Genomic DNA, 19,788 nt, shown 5'->3' with positions numbered 1-19,788 from the left:
TAAATCATAGATTTGCTTGTTGACAAAATGATGGATCTTGGAGTACTAATTAGGTTTTGCACAAGTGGACAAGAGATGAAGAGGTGATTAGAGTTGATGGATCAATTCCAATGATATAGGTGTACAAACTTGAATTGAAAACTTAATTAAATTATAAATTGAGTCAAATCGGAAAAAAATTTCGATTAGTGATTTGGTTTGATTTGATTTGATGTTGGAAAAAAAATCTGATTATATATGAGTTGGTTTGGTTTCAACTAAAAAAACAACTCGAGACCTAATCAACCCGACATTATATATATATTTTAAAATTTTATTTTATACGTAAAAATACTTTAGTATAATTTTAGAATATCTCTTATACTTTTGCATAATTTTTAACTTTTAATATATTTGTTTCATGTTTGGAAGTTAGAATTCTTAATGATCTAATAAAGATTATAGTCCATACATGTTGGTAATTATAATTAGTGTAAATTAGATATATAGCATATTATGTAGTCATCTTCTCAAGTTATGGCACAAGATTTTGATTTTCATTATATAACATATAATATATCAAACTTATAGCATTTCTTTTAATTAAAAATATTGTAAATATTTATTCAGTTAAATTAGGAAGAAAAAAAGAATTTAAAAATGAGTAATTAAAATTGGATAATCCGTGAATGTAGTTACTGTTTTTAACTGACAACCAAATGTGCACCTTTTAAGGGAATTTAAAATATATTAATTATAGATATGCTCCTTAATTATCTCAATCAGTTTTTAATGGTAATTTTTATTGATTTTTTATCCTAAAAAAATTCTATTCTGTTATCTATCTTTCCATAAACGTGTTTCATTTTTTTTTCCAGAAATTGGACTATATTCATATATTCGAATTCTGTCATATTGTATCATTTTTTTTTGAAAAAACAATTAAAATTGAAGGTTGAAAAGGTTTATATTTGATTTGATGGAGAAAATTGTGTCAATTTTAATTAAACATGGTGGCAAATAGAATTCATCAGGTTAGTTTTTTTTAATATTTTCGTAATGTTTTATTTTTTTTCCCTTGTTATATTGCATATGTTAAATTGATATAATTTTTTTTGAAACATTAATTCAGTGTTTCTACTAATAAAAATTTCGTAATATTAAATATATTTTCATGTGTAATTAAAACGAAGAATGATGGTAAATGTGATTACTGGTTAAAATTTAAAATTTTAAAGTTTTTGATAAATTTAGCAAATTTTTTGTTTTTGAAACATTAGAACAAATATCTGACATTTTGTATTAATAATGTATACATTTTGTATTCTAATGTATATAAATAGTGTATGAACAATATATACGAAAATCAATGTTTATAGTTGTACGTAGCTATTATTGATTTGTAATATATATATATATATATAAATTCTGTATAAAAATGAATTAACTGTATATTATTTTTTATATTAAATTGGATAAATTGAGTATGAAATTGTATTTTAGATTGTATGTAGTATTTAGTTGTGTAGTATGCAGTATGTATAAAAATTGTTTTAATTTTGTATTAATTTAAAATCTGTTATTGTATATATAAGTGACTTGTATATAATTTTGTGTGATTTGTGTATTGATTTTTGTAGTAAACAATGTATTAATTGTGTATTAATTAAAATAGTGTATAAACAGTGTGGTAATTGTGTATTAAAATATGTATAAAGTGTGTATTATTTTTTGTACAAACTGTATGAAATGTGTGGTAAAAAGTGTATGATTTGTGTATTAATTTTGTATGAAGTGTGTATTATTTTTGTGCGAAGTGTATGAATTGTGTGGTAAACAGTGACTTGTATATAAATTGTGTATGAAATGTGTGTTAATTATGTACGAATATATTTTTAATTTTATTATGGGATGCACTGAATGTAATTTTAATGTTGTGGAACAGGGAAATACGTCGATGTGATGCTATCAGGTTGGACACAATAGGAAGACAAAAAGCACATGCAGTAGATGCCATCAGGTTGGACACAATAGGAAGACTTGTTCAAATTATCCTGTACAAAAACAATGATGTCGTAATGTTAAATCTGTGTTTTTGAGGCATTACATTGTTATAAAATGTTTTTTTATTGAATAATATTATTATTCATACAAATGTCATACAGTATTCATACAGTTTTCATACATTATTCATACCAGTAATATACATAAATTTGTTTCTGTTTGTATTTTGAAAAATATATTTTATAATTTGTCATAATTCATATATTTTTTCATACAGTATTCATACCTGTAATATAATTAATATATGTTTCTGTTTGTATTTGAAAGTGTATAGTATTCATGCAAAACAAATTTATGGAATAATTTAACATTACTATGTACTATATATCAAATTTAATATGACATTCATAATTCATATGATTTTCATACATGATTCATACAGTTTCATATATGTTAAATTGATACACATTTAGTAATAATCAGTAATAATTTATATAAAACCATCAGTAGTCACAATAAAAATACAAACAGAAACAAATTGTATGTATATTACTGGTATGAATAATGTATGCAAGATGGTGATACACATTTATTAATGTATAATTGTATGATATAATTCATACATTTTTCATACAGTATTCATACCAGTAATATAATTAATATATGTTTCTGTTTGTATTTTGAAAGTGTATAGTATTCAAGCAAAACAAATTTCAACATTACTATGTACTATATATCAAATTTTCATATGACATTCATAATTCATATGATTTTCATACATGATTCATACAGTGTTCATATATGTTAAATTGAGACACATTTAGTAATAATCTGTAATAATTTATATAAAACCATCAGAGTATTCATAATAAAAAAAACTGGGAAAATACATAAATTGTTCATAAGTTAAAAAAAAAGTACTATGTGCCATGAATATTTCTACTTCCTGATACGAAATTTTGGAGTAGGATAATTGGCGGTGTCCATAACTTGTTCTTTATGAGTTCGAGGTCCACCCTTCTTGCTAGTTCCTGTAACTTCACTTTCACTGATTGTGCCTTCATCATTCTTTGATTTTCCATAATGTCAAAGTAATGTAGCACATCTTTGATGATGATATGTTGAATCAATATCAATATGTGACATATCAAAAACACCATTGCTCATGTATTCGGCAAATAGAGATGTGTATAAACCACAATCACTGTAATCAAATTGAAAAAAAAATAGTAATGAATATATAACAATTTCAATTTAAAATGAATAAAAAATAATGTAAGAAATATACATACTTTGAACTTTCTTCTTGTTGAGGAACATGTGTAACATTCTTGATGCTTAGAGGTTCAGAGTGAGACTTCTGTTGATAATCAGGGAGATTATTCGCATACAAATCAAGCCTTTTGCCATAAAACCCTGTGCTCGTCAGAAATAAAGGTATCATGGTTGCAAGCTTATCAACGGCTTCTTTGACTTTCCTTGAATGAACAGATCCTCCCATCATAAATAAGTGTCTCAACAATTGACATTGGATTTTAATGTGATGCAAATTATAAAAAAATCCAAAAGGTGTTTCATCTAGGAATTGTTGAAACTTATCTTGACCTAAAAATGTCAACAAATCCGCAAACACATTCATGTTAATACATGAAGACAGATGTGTTTGTGTCTTCTTCTCCTAAAAAAATTGTAAAAATTAAATACATTAATCATACACATATTCATACACATAGTATACAAAACATAATACATAATTCATACACATAGTATACAAAACATAATACAATATAATCATACACATTTCAAACAAACTTACAGCATTCTTTCATACACAATATATTGAACACCAAAAAATACAACTCAAAATATAAAGTATAACTAATTATGGATATTACTAGTAAACAGTACCCAAAAACTTGATAAAAAAAATTCATACACATTTTATATATACAGTGAATCATACAGTGAGTCATACAAAATTCATACAGTGAATCATACACAATTCATACAGTTATCATACACAATTCATACAGTGAATCATACATAAAAAATATATTATTTATTTTAAACAGAAATTTCATACATGAAATCATACACAATTCATACATTATTTATTTTACACAAAAATTGTATAACTATTTTATATCCAAATAACAGAAAATAAAAATAACAGAACATAAAAAAAAATTAAAAAATTAACTTTTACTAACCTTTGAACTTTTTTTGGGTTTAACTGTTTCTTCTTCTTCTTGTAAATGTGAAGTATCGATTCCAGATGCTCTTGGTTTTTTGGATTTTGATTTTATCAATTCTTCCTCAAAATCAGATTCAGACTCTGATGATTCCTCGATTTCTTTTCCTTTCCTTTTCATTCCTCTTTCTTTCGTCGTTTTCTCAGATTCATCTTCTTTTTTCTTTTCTTTCCCTTTTCTCTTCTTCTCATTTTCCTTTGGATGTTTTTTTTTCCTGTTGTTGATGATTTAACTTTAACAGATGAAGGTTGAGATTGTGTTTGTGATAAAATTTTGAAAGATGGAGCATGGAAATCGTCTGAACTTGCTTCTTCATTCACTCTTCTACTTTTTCTCGGGGTTTCGTTGCCTCTTTTAGACATTGTGCGGTTTGTTTATTGCAAGATTTGAAGATTTGAGTGCTAAAAATGAAGATTTGAATGCAACTATTTGAGAAATCTTGAAGAAGACTGTTAAGAGAGATGAAAATGGTGAAAAGTTAGTCGTGCGAAAATGGAGAAAAGTTTAGGCGTGCGAAAATGGTGAAAAGTTTTGATAGGTGTGCAGATGTGAGATTTTTGTCATTCTTTAACACTCCACCTCACGCTATGAAGAAACACTCGATGTGAGATTTTTGTCATTCTTTAACACTCCACCTCACGCCTTGTCCACCCATCTCATCAACCATCGAGGTGGACTTTTGTCATTCTTTAACAGTAATATTTATTAGCATAATTCATTATCTTGATGTTCGTACATACGTTGAAAAAAAGTGCAATATTTTTGGATAATTAATATGTATACATATATGCGACCACTAGCTAGGTTGTATTTTGTTGACAAAATGATCCGCCAATGCAATAATTAAACTAATTGTCTGCTTATAGACATTGTATGATTATTATTAGTTTTTGTCACTTGCTGAAGATTTTGTCATGAAAAGACGTCTGACGTTGAGAAATAATTAGTGGAATGTTATAAATTGTCCAATATTTTGTTTCCTTTTGACGAAAAACATTGGGGTAAACCATGATATAATCCATTGTATTCGGTGAAAGAGTAAAAAATGTTTCACATGTTCCTATTTAATATTAGTCATTGTCAGAATGCAAAGTTAAAAATTCTCTTTGATTTTCATATATTATATTATTGAGTTATAGTATAAAAAGATCAATTAAAGCAATGACTAAAAAGTTAATCAACACATTAAGAATTGAAAATTAAAATTTGTAAATTGTATAACACAGTAACTTTAAATTTCTCCAAGCACTTGTTCAATCCTTGAACCTTAAAGCAACAATATTTCTATATAAGCTTAAAATCAAGCAAACAATATATTAATGGCTAAAAAAGTCATGTTTTACCTTGTTTAGATTTGCAATTTGGCAAACATTTTGCAAGTAAACTCATCAAGTAGTGAACTTAACACGAAATGAGATAATTTGTATATTAAGTGGAAGTTGAATAATAATAATAATATATCAACTTGATATAGTCTTTATTTTATAACAACCATATCACAATTGTTTGAACAAGACGAGAATAGAAAGGAAAAAAAAATCAAACAAATATTGCACATTTACACTTGAAAATTTTAAAAATTGAACACACGTAGTACATAATATCATCATTTTTTTCAACGCAATCATCATTTCCTGTGACGGAGATTATCAACAGCGTTAGTAGTCCGTTGTAAAGTAGCGGCATCATTCTGGTTGGAAAACAGAGAAGATGCTCTGTTATTGAAGGTTCTATTCTGAGGCAGATCCAGGAAATCAACAGTGGTGACCGGAGGCTGAAATTCCGATCGAGTTCTCCGGTGAGACGAGCCTTCCATGGATTCAGCTCGAATGAGCATGTGGTAGCTCCGGTTAGAGGTGTCGGAGAGACAGCGAAAAGTGTTTTGATGTGGCTTGTGTTTCTTCATAGCGTGAAGGAGAAATGGGATTAAACCTTCCATTAGTATAGTGGGTGATTGAATTTTTTTTTGAGTTTTAAGTTTTGATGTTACAAATTGAGATGGCTGACCATTATTTATAGTGGAGAAAGAGACGAAATTACAGAGTAGGAGGATATGGATTCCAATTGCTAAATTGTCAAACTAGTGTACCTACTTAATTCTTAAAACATATAAAATTTAGGATAATGTCCGAATACCCCTCAACCTATGCCCGAAATTTCAGAGACACACTTATACTATACTAAGGTCCTATTACCTCTGAGCTTATTTTATTAATATTCTTTTATCCCTTTTTAGCTTACGTGGCACAATCTTGTGGGCCCAACGTAAGCTAAAAAAGGGTAGAAAATCACATATAAAATAAGTTCAGGGGTAATAGGACCTTAGTATAGTATAAGTGTGTCTCTGAGATTTCGGGCATAGGTCGAGGGGTACTTGAATTTTTTCCCTAAAATTTATTTATATTATATTAAATATGATCTCAAATTACTATATTTTAAGCCTAACCCATCTCTTATCTATACAAAATCCTTTCCATTCATCAACCGGTTTTGGTGGGGTCCACCTCAGATAAATAGGACTCTGATATCATGTCAAATTAGATTTTAGACCTGATATACACTTTAAAAATAGTTCCAAAGAAAAGAGTTGAATCTTATCCCTTAATGGAATTCTTTACGTTCATCAATTTGTGTGTATTTTTAAACATGCTAAAATATTTATGTACACATACTATTGAACCTTATATTGTTAGTAGATGTATGGCCATAGATTTGAGATATTTCTTGAAAAATTATGAAGCTAGGATTGTAGATAAAGTGGTGTGTAATTATATTTTTGTGAAAGAATATTGAGTTGAAATAGTGCTCATGTTTGAATGTAATACAATTTTATATGTAAAAATAAACTAATACAACTAAAAATGAATTTAAAATTTTCATAATTAAATTATAAGGTTTTTTTTTTTTTTTGAGAAAATACAATGGACGGTATGATTTGCCTTGGGTTGGTAGGTGAAATACAACAAACTTACATACCATGTGATGTAAGATTTACTTTTTTTAATTGTCAATTTGCATTCAAGTAATTATGATTTTGCCCTTTAACTATTCTCACCTAACCTGTTAAATTTGACACGAGTTAATTACACAAACATCGGTTAAACATTTCATACATGCCTAGCAAATGAATATTAACTTGATCAAAAGTAAGAGTTAACAAAATTAGTCCATACAAATACGATTTTTCTTACTCGTTTAAGTTTGGGCCAATTTATGACCCCTTCTTTATTAACTTAATTGATTTTGATTTATCAATTAAGCTCACGCAAAAGTTTGAATTGATACGTATCTTAGACTTACTCATTAGATCTTGTTAAAATATTTTTTATAATATATATTTTTTATAAATATGCTATATATAATCATAATAAAGAGAGACAAAATATATTATATACTTGAATAAATTTTAAAAAATCTTAATAAAAATTAAGCGTATTGAATTAGGATTCATTATTTATTTTAGTCTGTTTTAACCCGATACATCTCAAATTAGGCTATATTTGAGCAAATTAATAACATATTATGTATCAGTTCAGTTCATTTTAATCCTCTCAAATTTAATCGAATGCATCCCCCTAATTTTGGAAGTAGCGAGGTGCTCTTTTAAGAGATAAGGGATAAGGAAAAAGACATAATCAACTAGTGAAGGTGTGTTCTATGTTCAACTTGTATTGTAGGGAGTATTTGATTTGAAATAGTTAATTGATTGAAAAAACAAGTTCAAAACTTGAAAATTAGTGGATTCCAACTGTCTCTAACGCGTTATTATTGATAACTATCTACTATTTCAATTGCCCACAGTTCCACTCTTATACAATGTGTAAAAAAAATAAAAAAAATCAACGGTCAAGACTTCTTCCTATTTAACTAATAATATTGTCTGCTAACTTTTTTATTAAAGATCAATTTAAAGTGTTAGAATTAGCGTTACGTTGAAAAAATGACATAATCTTGCAGCGCAAACAACTAATCAATAATTTGAACCTTCGTATTTGTGATTAAGATATTTAATTGTACGCCCAAAAGTGGCTAGGTAATCTTATAACTTAAAAAGATAAAAGAATAATCTTATAACTAACTTAAATTAGATTTTTAATTTGATCTCACGAATAAAATATGAAGAGAAAAGGCTACATAAATTATATGATACAGTCAGAATTTACGTTAAATTATATTAAAATAAAAGACGAAAAAGCTAAAATAGATTTAATTATTTACAAATAACATAACTTTATTTAATCAAAATCACTTTATAGATGAACCTCATCAACTCTACCTAACTCCGCTTACTTACGTCAAATATAAAAATTATATCAGATAATTACAATAAATTTCAAAATGATTGAAACATATTTAGTGCACTAATTTATCTTTCAAAAAAAAAAAATCATCATTTTGGATAGAGGTGATTGAATTTGTTACACTGGTTTGACAATTTTGCAAATAATCAACTTTGTTGACTATTCTCATCATCCATATCCATGAAACTTCTTCCTGCAAAATTTGTTTAATCTCCATTATAAATATTGGTCAGCCATCTCCATTTCTAACATCAAATTCTCAAAAACACCCACTAAGAAGAAAAAAGAAAACTAATGGAAGGTTTAATCCCATTTCTCCTTCACGCTATGAAGAAACAGAGGCCTCATCACAACAGTTTCCGGTCCCTTTCCGACACCTCTAACCGGAGCTACCACTTGCTCGTCGGAGCTGATTCCATCGACGGCTCATCTCACCGGAGAACTCGATCGGAGTTTCAGCCTCCGGTCACCACTGTTGATTTCTTGGATCTGCCTCAGCCTAGAAGCTTCAATAACAGAGCAACTTCTCTGCTTTCCCCTGTTTCCAACCAGAATGCTTCCAGATTGAAATTTGGTTCAAACAATATGGCTGCTACAAACAATTTACAAGGGACGGTTTCTGTTGATAATCTCCGTCATAGGAAACTTTGATTGCGTTAAAAAAACTGTTACTGATGAAGAATTTGTAAATGTTACTATATTTGTTTCATTCTTTTGTATCGACTATTATAAAACGGTGTTCTTTTATGTTATTAAAATGATATTTTAAAGATTTTTTATTTACAGATGATAAAATAAATATCAACAATTTAGCTTAATCTATTTTAATTCAATTCATTAAAAATTAGATTGATAAATAACTTAAAGTGATTTTTAATCAAATCTTGTAAAAGTATTTTTAATTTTTATTTATGTTATATGTTATATATAGTTATAACAAAGAAAATAAATTTTTTATTAGGCACATAAAATTTATAAAATAACATATAAAATTATTGAAAGTTAGTAAAAATTAACGAATTGAGTTATGATCTGTTATTAACCTGTTTTGACCTAAATAAATTTGGATTGAATTGGGGCTTGACCTATTCTAATCCGCCCAATTTAAGAAATTTGAGTTATGTTTAAATATTCATAAATAAAACTTCAAAAGTTCTTTAATTTTAAGATATAATAATGATCATAATTAAACATTAATTTTTAAATAAAATAAAAACCTATTAAAAAAATATAAAATAAAATTCTTATAATCAAACGGATCGCTAAAAAACTCAAGACTAATCGTGACTGCTACCAAACCTGAGGACCCATAAATCAGACATCTCTTGGCTGATTAAGTGAAATATAACAATCACATATTAGCACGTGTTAGTAAGATTTAGGTCGTACTATACAAATTATAGTTTACTAATTATTTTGAATTTTGCAGTACAAAGAACTAATATCAAAGTACTTGCATGAATTCAAACATCAAAATTTGACTTAATAATAAGTAGTATTTTTTTTTTATAGTGAGACAAAAAGTCTGTCCTAATAGTGAATAAATTAAGCCATACGGAAGACTATAAGCTTGTTTAGATGGTTGTTACTTATTTGTATTGTTAATTTGAATAAAGAATAGTATTTTATTATTATTTAAACTTATTGTATTTAAATGGTTAAATTCATGATTATATAACAAAAAGGGTCTATTTAATTTATATATAAAATGATCTTGATGTATGTGCATAGCTATCTTCTCTTTCAAAAATGATTATAATGTACTAATTTATCTTGATTGGCTTTTTGTTCAAGGGTATGTTAAAAACCATCGTCTTTTCTTTGTTTGTATCACCGAGACACCCGAAGGGCCGGCCATATGTACCTCGGGCCGGGCGAAGGGGAAGGAAGGGATGGGTGGTCCGGGAACAACAATGAGAGAGGGAGAATGGGCACAGCCCCACTAGCAGCCCGCGTTTCCGACCCGAAAGGAATTGAAAATCGAGAAAGCCCTTCGTTCGGACAGAGTGCAAGACACGTCTCTTTTTGAGAAAAGGCACCCCGTTTGTTGATTATGCCCTTCTTGGAGTCAAACTAAATAATATTAATAACATTGTTGTTTTTTGAATATACTATTACACTCGTTTGACAATTTCCCTTTAATCAACCTTGATGACTATTCTCATCCATATCAATGAAAAAACTTCAACCATATCTATATTTAATTGTTAGCCATACCCATTCAACACCAAAACTTACATAGCTAAACATCTAAAAACTCAAGGGAGGAGTCACCAACAAGCAACTCATCATGGAAGGTTAATACATCCCACTTCTCAGGTAAAATCACCCTAATTTTTTTTTGTTTGATTCTTAAAATATAAATTTATAAGTTGTATGATATAAACGGGGACAAATCACAAAGATTGTATATGCTACAACAAAAGAGAAACTTATTAGTGTTCATCGTTTTTCCGTTTAGGGTAATATTTATTGTCACAAAAAGATTTAGCGGTGGGTGATTAGTTAATGTCATTGCATCTAGAGGGTTGGTTATGAATAAATATATTTATTATTGCCAGTATATTGTGGAAAATTAAAATTAATTTTTTGGAGGTACAAAATATATCTTAGATATGTTGTACAGCATAGAAATATCTAGATTTTTTTGTTACATAGTTAGAGATTCAGGAAATCTAAATATTTCTTGTAGATGTATCCAAAATAATTTCTAGAAACATCCCTATACAAATATAAATAGGGGTGATATTAGACATTTGTATACAACCCAAAGACAACTCAAAGAAAAGAAATCTTCTTTCACAAACAAGTTCCCATTTCTAGTTTCATGTTCTTAAGTTGAATCTTTCTATTTTAGTTAACATCTTCGGCTAACAAAAGGTATTCCCGATTATATTTTCTTCTGCTATTCTCTACAGATATAAATTATTTTTTTGTTGTAGTGAATGTGGCGCCTTATGAGATCTTGTTTTACGAGTTATGATTGACTCAATTGATAAGATTGATGTAAGAATTAAGGAATAGTTTTCACAATTATAGGAATTTCATATTTACGAGGAAAAAAAGTACAACTTAAGAAATTCAAATTAAATGTCTAAACAATATTTTAGACTTTAAAACAATCTGATTTCAAATCATGTCAAAACAGACCTAACAAGGTGTTTGACCGTTGAATTTGGAACCTCTAGATCAACTTTTGATTTAAAATCAATGTTTGTTCATGAAATTTGCACAAAATTCCAAATCTTAATTTCACCAAAATACGATATCCAAATTGTGATTTCAATTTTATTCTAAATATAAAGCTCAGACTCGTAAGTTTATGAAATCGTGCACTCATCATTTTAATATTGCAGACAAAAAAAATAAGTTTAACTTGTAAAGATTGTCCATATTGTGTGAAAAGAATACTTATATTAAATAATAGCTAGTTGACTAGTAAATCTTTATAAAATTAAATATATTTGACCACAAACATTTACTTACCAAAAAAGTATAAATATATGCAGTTTATTAATGAGGGTCTTACAATATCCTGATACCTTGTTTATTAACTATCATTTGCTCTTTAGGTAATAATTGTAACTTCGAATCAACATGATTTGAAGTCACTTGCCATATTAAAGTTTAAATGGTCAAGATTAGCATAATCTAATAAGTTTTCTTACCAAATCTAATTTGTGGAACTCTTAGGTGATTGAAATCTATGGCCTCCAAGGTATCCATCATTTCAACATGGACTGTTAAAGCTGCTGGAACAAGTCAGCACCATACAGATAACTGTGAGATTATTGAGTTGACACCATGGGACATTCTTGCACTTCAAATTGACTATGCGCAAAGTGGACTCCTCTACCCCATGCCTACTGGGGAACAAGTAAGAGATGTATCAAAATCAACAAATACTACTACATTAATTGATCATCTTAGGGTTTCACTATCCCGAGCTTTAGATTTCTACCCTCCATTCTGTGGCCGCCTTGAGGCAATCACAGAACAGAGTGGAACTACTTCTTTCGTCATTAATTGTAACAACGCTGGCGTTCTATTCAGCCATGCCATAGCTGGTGGTGTTACAATACGCGACATCATTGAATCAAATTGCGTTCCTCATGTGGTTCGTGATTTTTTCTCATTGAATGGTGTACAAAACCAAGAGGCTACCTCCCAATTACCCTGTTTGGCTGTGCAAGTAACAGAGCTTGTGGATGGCATATTCATTGGCTGCACGAACAATCACGTGGTTGTCGACGGAACTTCTTTTTGGAATTTTTACAATTCTTGGGCTGAGTTATCTCGCGGTTCTAAAATCATCTCAAAAATCCCCTTTTTGAAACGTGAATTCCCTTTCAAAATTGATGGTTTCTACCCTAATCGTATTTCTATACCCAATGAAAGAATCAATTCAGGTGATAAATTCATTCCACCAGCACTACAAATGCTGCGAGAAAAGGTATTTCACTTCACCAAAGAAAATATCTACAAGTTAAAAGCAAAGGCCAATCATGAAATGAACACCACAAAGATTTCTTCTCTTCAAGCTGTGTTGGCTCACGTTTGGCGATCTGTGATACGTTGTCGTCGTCTCGATCACAACGAAGAAACTACTTTTGAGGTATCCATCAACATGAGGGAGAAAGTGAATCCTCCATTACCAGAAGGGTACTTTGGGAATGCAATTTACCCTGTTACCGTAACGATCAAAACGGGACAACTGCTGGAGCACGGATTTGGATGGGCTGCTTTGCAAATTAATGAGTCGATTGCTTCCCATGACCATGAAAAGTTGAAGTGCATATACGAGAATTGGATGAAGGACCCTGAGATACAAAAATTGGATGAATTGCCTAGCAATTACTTCATGCTGCATAACTCTCCGCGATTCAATTTTTTTAAGTATGATTTTGGTTGGGGAAAGCCAATTGCACATAGAAGTGGTGAGGGAAACATGTTAGATGGGAAAATAACAGTGTCACCTGGAGTAGAAGAAGGGAGCATGATCGTTGAAATTTGCCTTTCTTCAGAGACAATACAAGCATTGGAGGAAGACATAATATTTGGGGAGTTTGTGAACACTACACCAATGGTTGCTGTGGAACCAACGATTCGAGCTCGTATTTAACAGCTTTTTATGTTTTATTTTAATGCATGAATAAGGAGAAACTATTTGAGAAGCTACATTGTTTAAATAAGCCAAGCATCTGTATCTGTTTATCTTGGTGTCTCAGGGCTGCTTGTATTTGAGAAGCTACATTGTTTTCAAAGTTGGTACCATCTTTTGGGGCAAAATATTTGCTTATTTTTGCATCATATGTTTTATTAATCTCTATATAAACTTAGCTATTAATGAGTTGCCAATAGCTACACAATCTACTTGCAAAGAGTCTTAGAATTAAAAAGTGGAAAAAAAATAAGTTTAATAAGTGACATTCCATATTGAATATGTTTTCTCCTCCCACTATCGAACCCAAAGCTATGGCTTCCAAGGTATCCATTGACATGAGGGAAAAATTGAATCCTCCTTTACCTGAAGGGTTCTTTGGAAATGCAATTTGCCCTGCAGATACTTAACAACATGCAATAAATCACAACATCTGATACATTACTTTATTCACAGTTTATACAAACAAAGTTCTGATTTTAGCATAAAGCATCGGTGTTTATGTATCAACAATAATATTTGATAGTTGAATAAGGTTGGATGTGTGCACCAATAATAAGAGATAACAAAATTTGTAATAGTTGTGTATCCAATTCATAACAATGAACATAATACATTACTAATTAGTGTTTTGAATTATTTATCAAGTATCAAACACTAATATTTGATTTTTTATCAAATAAATAAAATAAATTAAAAAAATCGTTTTATTTTCCTCGGAAAACATTTACGTTTGTACCGAACACGCATACAACGGGCCGGGGAGGCCCGGGTTATATTGCCAACTTAAGAGAGCTGTCAATAAAAACCCAATAGTAATTCCATTTTTCTCCATCACAAACAGTTGCTGATTCTTAATTGCGGCGAGGTTACCAGTTCAGGTCCCGTTTCCGGCAACTTTTCCGGTTATTAAGCTGTTCCGCCGCTGAGCACACTGATTTAACTTCAGATTTACCCAATACAGAGGTATAATCGTATCTTTCTTCTATTTACTACTTTTGCATTTCTTTCTCTTATGCTTTCAAATTTCTTTGAAGAATTGATTTCTTTAATTTTGATCATTCAGAGTTTTGAATGAGATTACATCACTTGACTACTGTTTTAAGTAATTGTGAAGAAGTAATTAGTCTCAATTAGTTTTTTTTTTGGTTTTCCGACCCATATTGGAGCTCCTGCTAAATTTGGATTGTGCTCTGCAGGGTCCGATACCATGGACTCGAATCCGAGACTTTGGTCAAGTATAAAATATTTCTACCACTACACTACAACTCATGTTGTTAGTCTGGTTTAGGTTACTCATACAATAGTTAGCCAAAATTATTTATCCTACTAAATGCTGAGATTTTTTTCTTCTTTTGGGTGTACAACTTTTTATGTCAGATTTCGTAAGATGAACGGAAGAATTGAATTTGAGCCTTACAGCCCGATAACATGGATTAGGTTGTGTAGGTGTGCCTAAATTGTGTGATTTGATGGTGAAAGTAACATGGATAGGCAAACGTTGCGTCAGTTGCCTAATACCTTATCCTTGATGAACAATCTTTTAATCATAATTTGTATCATCAAACTTGTTCTTAATCCCTTTTCTTTAAAAGAACATATTGTCACTTTCATTTTTAAATCTTTCAATCTTCAACATATAATAAGGTGTGTGACAGGTGATTGAAAGCTATGGCTTCCAAGGTATCCATCATTTCAAAATGGACGGTTAAAGCTGAGGGAAAAAGTCAGCACCATACAGATAATTGTAAGATTATTGAGTTGACACCATGGGACATTCTTGAGCTTCAAATTGACTACTTTCAAACTGGACTCCTCTTCCTCATGCCTGCATTTGAACAAGTAAGAGATCTACTAAAAACAACCAACACCAGTTCCTTAATTGATCATCTTAGAGTTTCACTATCTCGAGCTTTAGAGCCTGTTTGGCTCAGCTTAAAAGCTGGTCAAACTGACTTAAAAGCTGGTTTTTGACTTATTTAAATGTTTGGCAATACTCAAAATAGCTTATTTTAAGTTAAAAAAACTTATTTTAAGCCAAAAGTGTGCTTTTTTTTTTTAGCTTATAAGCTGTTTTAAGTTGACCATATTTTTATGTTTTTTCCCTTAATATTTTTATACAATCTCCAAATTACCCATATAACACTAACTTCTCTTTCTTCTATTTTTCCCTTTTCACGTTTGGCATAACAACTTCAGCACTTTTATCCAAACGCATAATTGCTTATTTTAAAAATAAGTTTCAGCACTTTCAAAAGTACTTTTTTAAAGCTGCTTTTATTAAGCTCATCCAAACGGTCCTTAGATTTCTTCCCTCCATTTTGTGGCCGCCTTGGCACAACCAAAAACGAGAAGAATGGCACCACTTCTTTCTTTATAAACTGTAACAATGATGGTGCTCAACTCAACCATGCAACCGCACATGGTATTAGAGTCAGTGACATTGTGGAGTCAGATTACAATCCTTACGTGGTACGCGATTTCTTCCCATTAAATGGAGTCCAAAATCTAGAGGCTACCTCCCAGCCCTGTTTTGCAGTGCAAGTAACAGAGCTTGAGGATGGTGTATTCGTTGGCTGCTCAAACAATCATGTGGTAGTCGACGGAACTTCTTTTTGGCATTTTTACAATTCTTGGACTGAGATATCTCGAGGTTTTAATGTCATCTCGAAAATTCCTTTTTTGAAACGTCAATTCCCTTTCAATATTAATCATTTCTCTGATCGCATTTCTATACCAAATGAAAGAGTAAATGCAGGTTATAGATTCATTCCTCCACCAATGCTACGAGAAAGGGTATTTCACTTTACCAAAGAAAGTGTAGCCAAGTTAAAAGCAAAGGCCAATCTTGTAATGAACACCACAAAAATTTCGTCTCTTCAAGCTGTATTGGCTCACGTTTGGAGATCCGTCATACGTTGTCGTCATCTTGATCTTAGTGAAGAAACTACCTTTGAGGTATCCATTGACATGAGGGGAAGATTGAATCCTCCTTTACCCGAAGGGTTCTTTGGAAATGCAATTTGCCCTGCTACCGTAACCATCAAGACAGGAGAGCTACTCGAGCACGAATTTGGATGGGCCGCTTTACAAATCAATGAGACGATTGCTCTCCATGATCAAGAAAAGTTGAAGTGCATATACGAGAGTTGGATGAATGACCCTGAGGTAGTAAAATTGGGCGATTTGCCAAGCAATTACTTTATGCTGATTTTTACAAGTATGATTTTGGATGGGGAAAACCGATTACCCATAGAAGTGGCATTGGAAACATGCTAGAGGGGAAAATAACAGTGTCACCTGGACAAGAAGAAGGGAGTATGATTCTTGAGATTTGCCGACTATAAAAGCATTGGAGGAAGATGTAATAATATTTGGGGAGTTAGTGACTACGCCACTTGTTGGTTTGGAACGTACGATTCGAGCTCGTATTTAAATGATTCTTATGGTACTTATTACTGTTAGATTCTGAAGCATAAATCATGAGAAAATATTACTATGTAGAAATATATTGCTGGCTTCTTCTATCTCAGGACAGAGTATCATTACAATCATATGTATATTGCAAAAGAATACATTGTGTCGAACTTTTCAGGTATACGAAATCTACTATTTTCGAATAAATAGCACGTTTTACTCTTTAAATGGATTTGTCTTGTCATTTAAAAATCAAATTATGCTTAATTTCTTTATTACATTGAAGTCAATTTCCGAGCATAATTTTGGATTAAAAAATTGAATTTGTATCCCATAAAAATATAAGTAATTTATCATACCACAAGCATAAATTAAAGACCAGCATATCATGGTCCAAGTACACTGATAATTGTTGTACCCTAAAACAAACAATAGTTCAACAATTGTTGATTTGTCTGGGTGGTGCTTGGTTTAGTTGTTTTCGAGATTTTACTTTTACATGTGCTTTCTTTCTGTATAAAATTGGGTGTTTTAACTTTTTATTTAACCAAATCTCGTCGTAGTTAATTTATTTTTGTCGTATACACACCTTAGTCCTTTTCAAATAATCGAGCCTTATATATCTCAATCACGCCATTAGCCTTGTGCTTAACTTTAAGAACCCGTTAGGTTCTAATAGTTTTGCTTTTAAAAGATCAACCAGTTCCCAAATTGACTATTCCAACATCCCATCAAGCACGCTATACGTCAAAATCAACGAGTAAATATCTTTAAAAAATTTATTTTTTATGAATCATATATTATTATGACTGAGAAGCTGCTAAAGTTAAATTATCATTTTGCTCTTATCTTACCTCTAAAATAAATTAATATTAATATCTATTTAATTATTTAAATATTAAGTAATAGTTATGTTTAAATTCATGCATCAAACAAGATCTTAGTGCATCATATATTCATGTACTAATTAAATGTGGGTAATGAAGAGTCTTATAACCTTTCAATTTTAATTTGTAAGATAACTGGAGGGTAATTAAAAGTCTATCAGACATTCACACCATATTATTTATATTCCTTTCTTTTATTCAAATTTGTAATCATCTTGCATTCTACGGTATGTTAGTCTACTTAAGTTGTAAAATTTTCATTACCAGTTTGTAATTATAAGAATTCTTACTATTTTATTTATTCGTATTCTTTAAAATTTCATGCATATTTTAATTTAGGGTTTAGGGTTTATCTTCTTTTGTCGAGAAATATGTAAATTATGATAGTTACAAGATGAATATACTCCAATATGAAGTTGTAAGTAAATTTTTATTTTCATATTTCCATCGTTTTGAGTTTTTAAATATAATTTTATAATTGATTACTGTATTTTTGTATTCATCCTTTCTTCTATCTTTAGGATATATATAGTAAAGTTAATCACATTTTGTGTTTATTATTAATTATTTTGAGGGTAAACATGTTAAATCCCATAAAATAATAATTATGTCTTCTTCATTGTTTGATAATCATTTATTTTTTTAAAACAACATATTTGTACTTTTTCCTTTTTATGTGTAATCTCAAATGTTTAAAAAATTATGTACTTAATTGTTATATAGAGGTACAAAATAAGTACAAAAGTAAAAAAATAATGTATAGTAAAAAAATGACTAAATGATACATTGAATAATATTGTTTTAAAATATATATATATATATATATATATATATATATATATATATATATATATATATATATATATATATATATATATATATATATTTCAAGAAATACAATGTTATTTTGTTTTTAACATATTCATGCTTTCTTTTCTGTTTATCTTTTTTATTATTATAATATGATTATAATTTTTTATACATATGATATGTTTTGTCTACCGTAAATCAACTTCTAACAAAATGTAAATCAGTTAGTATAAAAATATTTTTATCTATACATTTTAATGTGATGTCTTTTATTATCGATGTCATGTCTTTATTTACTTCTTTTTTTCGTTTGAAATTGTAATTTTTTCTATAAATTTGATGATACACTGCCCAAACATTTTGTAATATTTTTCTTTATACGTATTTTTCTTTTTGTAGACAATTTTTTTTTAATTATTAAAACTTATGTTTGGTAATTAAAATATATCAATTCCTCTGATATAATAAAAAGTTCATTTTTCATGAAGTATTTAAAATATCAAACCTTCAACATCTAACACAAGATTTTCATGTTATATTTCGTGTAAAGTTATATTCTTATATTAAACTTACCTATGAAGGAACTTAAATTCAAACTTACCTATATAAATTAACTTTTCTAATATCAATTAGGAGACAAATGTGGAATGCACGTTTCATGAAATAGTTTTTCACATTATAAAGTTATGCAATCTTTTAACAGATTTTTCTTCTGTCCTTTTCCCTCTTTCATTATCTATCACGGTTCAATTCTTCTATTTTTTACTATTTTTTCTGCGTTTATTCCAAAAAGAATTATTCCCCTTTCACAAAAATTACAATTATGGATTAGTGGGTGGATGTAAGATATAATTTAATTTTATTTGCGGAGGCTTGTATGTATATATATGACATAAAATATTAATTTATGTTATCATGTAAAATTTTATAATAAACGTGGTAGATTAATTTTATAAGACAAAAATTTGAATGATTTT

General features: G+C 29.5%; 4 protein-coding genes and 1 long non-coding RNA gene across 6 annotated transcripts; 4 read left to right on the top strand and 1 right to left on the bottom strand.

Annotated features, from left to right (window-relative positions):
• The first annotated feature begins 678 nt into the window (after positions 1–678).
• On the top strand, positions 679–2,134 carry LOC138340879 (uncharacterized). The gene is made up of 2 exons (XR_011213719.1): positions 679–1,013; positions 1,925–2,134. It is a non-coding gene; the product is annotated as an uncharacterized lncRNA (long non-coding RNA).
• A 670-nt stretch (positions 2,135–2,804) lies between these two features.
• Positions 2,805–6,317, bottom strand: LOC112941473 (uncharacterized). The gene is made up of 3 exons (XM_026030970.2): positions 4,194–6,317; positions 3,276–3,661; positions 2,805–3,187 (listed from the first exon to the last, which is right to left on the bottom strand). The coding sequence occupies exons 1-3, from the start codon at positions 4,353–4,355 to the stop codon at positions 3,070–3,072; spliced, it is 666 nt and encodes a 221-aa protein (XP_025886755.2). The 5' UTR covers positions 4,356–6,317; the 3' UTR covers positions 2,805–3,069.
• Positions 6,318–8,343: 2,026 nt separating this feature from the next.
• On the top strand, positions 8,344–9,294 carry LOC104645408 (uncharacterized). Its single transcript, XM_010316877.4, has one exon. The coding sequence runs from the start codon at positions 8,831–8,833 to the stop codon at positions 9,185–9,187; it is 357 nt and encodes a 118-aa protein (XP_010315179.1). The 5' UTR covers positions 8,344–8,830; the 3' UTR covers positions 9,188–9,294.
• A 1,358-nt stretch (positions 9,295–10,652) lies between these two features.
• On the top strand, positions 10,653–13,825 carry LOC101265373 (uncharacterized acetyltransferase At3g50280). 2 transcript variants are annotated; one of them, XM_004230648.5, is made up of 2 exons: positions 10,653–10,855; positions 12,230–13,825. In XM_004230648.5, the coding sequence occupies exon 2, from the start codon at positions 12,243–12,245 to the stop codon at positions 13,656–13,658; it is 1,416 nt and encodes a 471-aa protein (XP_004230696.1). In that variant the 5' UTR covers positions 10,653–10,855; positions 12,230–12,242; the 3' UTR covers positions 13,659–13,825. The 2 variants fall into 2 exon arrangements, with proteins under 2 accessions (XP_004230696.1, XP_004230697.1); XM_004230649.5 differs by lacking the exon at positions 10,653–10,855 and adding an exon at positions 11,279–11,416.
• A 701-nt stretch (positions 13,826–14,526) lies between these two features.
• LOC101254955 (uncharacterized acetyltransferase At3g50280-like) lies at positions 14,527–17,321 on the top strand. Its single transcript, XM_069295279.1, has 3 exons — positions 14,527–14,663; positions 15,356–15,668; positions 15,918–17,321. Exons 2-3 carry the CDS (start codon positions 15,369–15,371, stop codon positions 16,974–16,976), a joined length of 1,359 nt encoding a protein of 452 aa, XP_069151380.1. The 5' UTR covers positions 14,527–14,663; positions 15,356–15,368; the 3' UTR covers positions 16,977–17,321.
• The last annotated feature ends 2,467 nt before the right edge of the window (positions 17,322–19,788 follow it).

Source organism: Solanum lycopersicum, chromosome 1, assembly GCF_036512215.1.
Source record: "Solanum lycopersicum chromosome 1, SLM_r2.1".
NCBI classification, from domain to species: domain Eukaryota; kingdom Viridiplantae; phylum Streptophyta; class Magnoliopsida; order Solanales; family Solanaceae; genus Solanum; species Solanum lycopersicum.
Note: the sequence above shows the minus strand (reverse complement) of the source record. Positions and strands in the feature narration are given on the sequence as shown.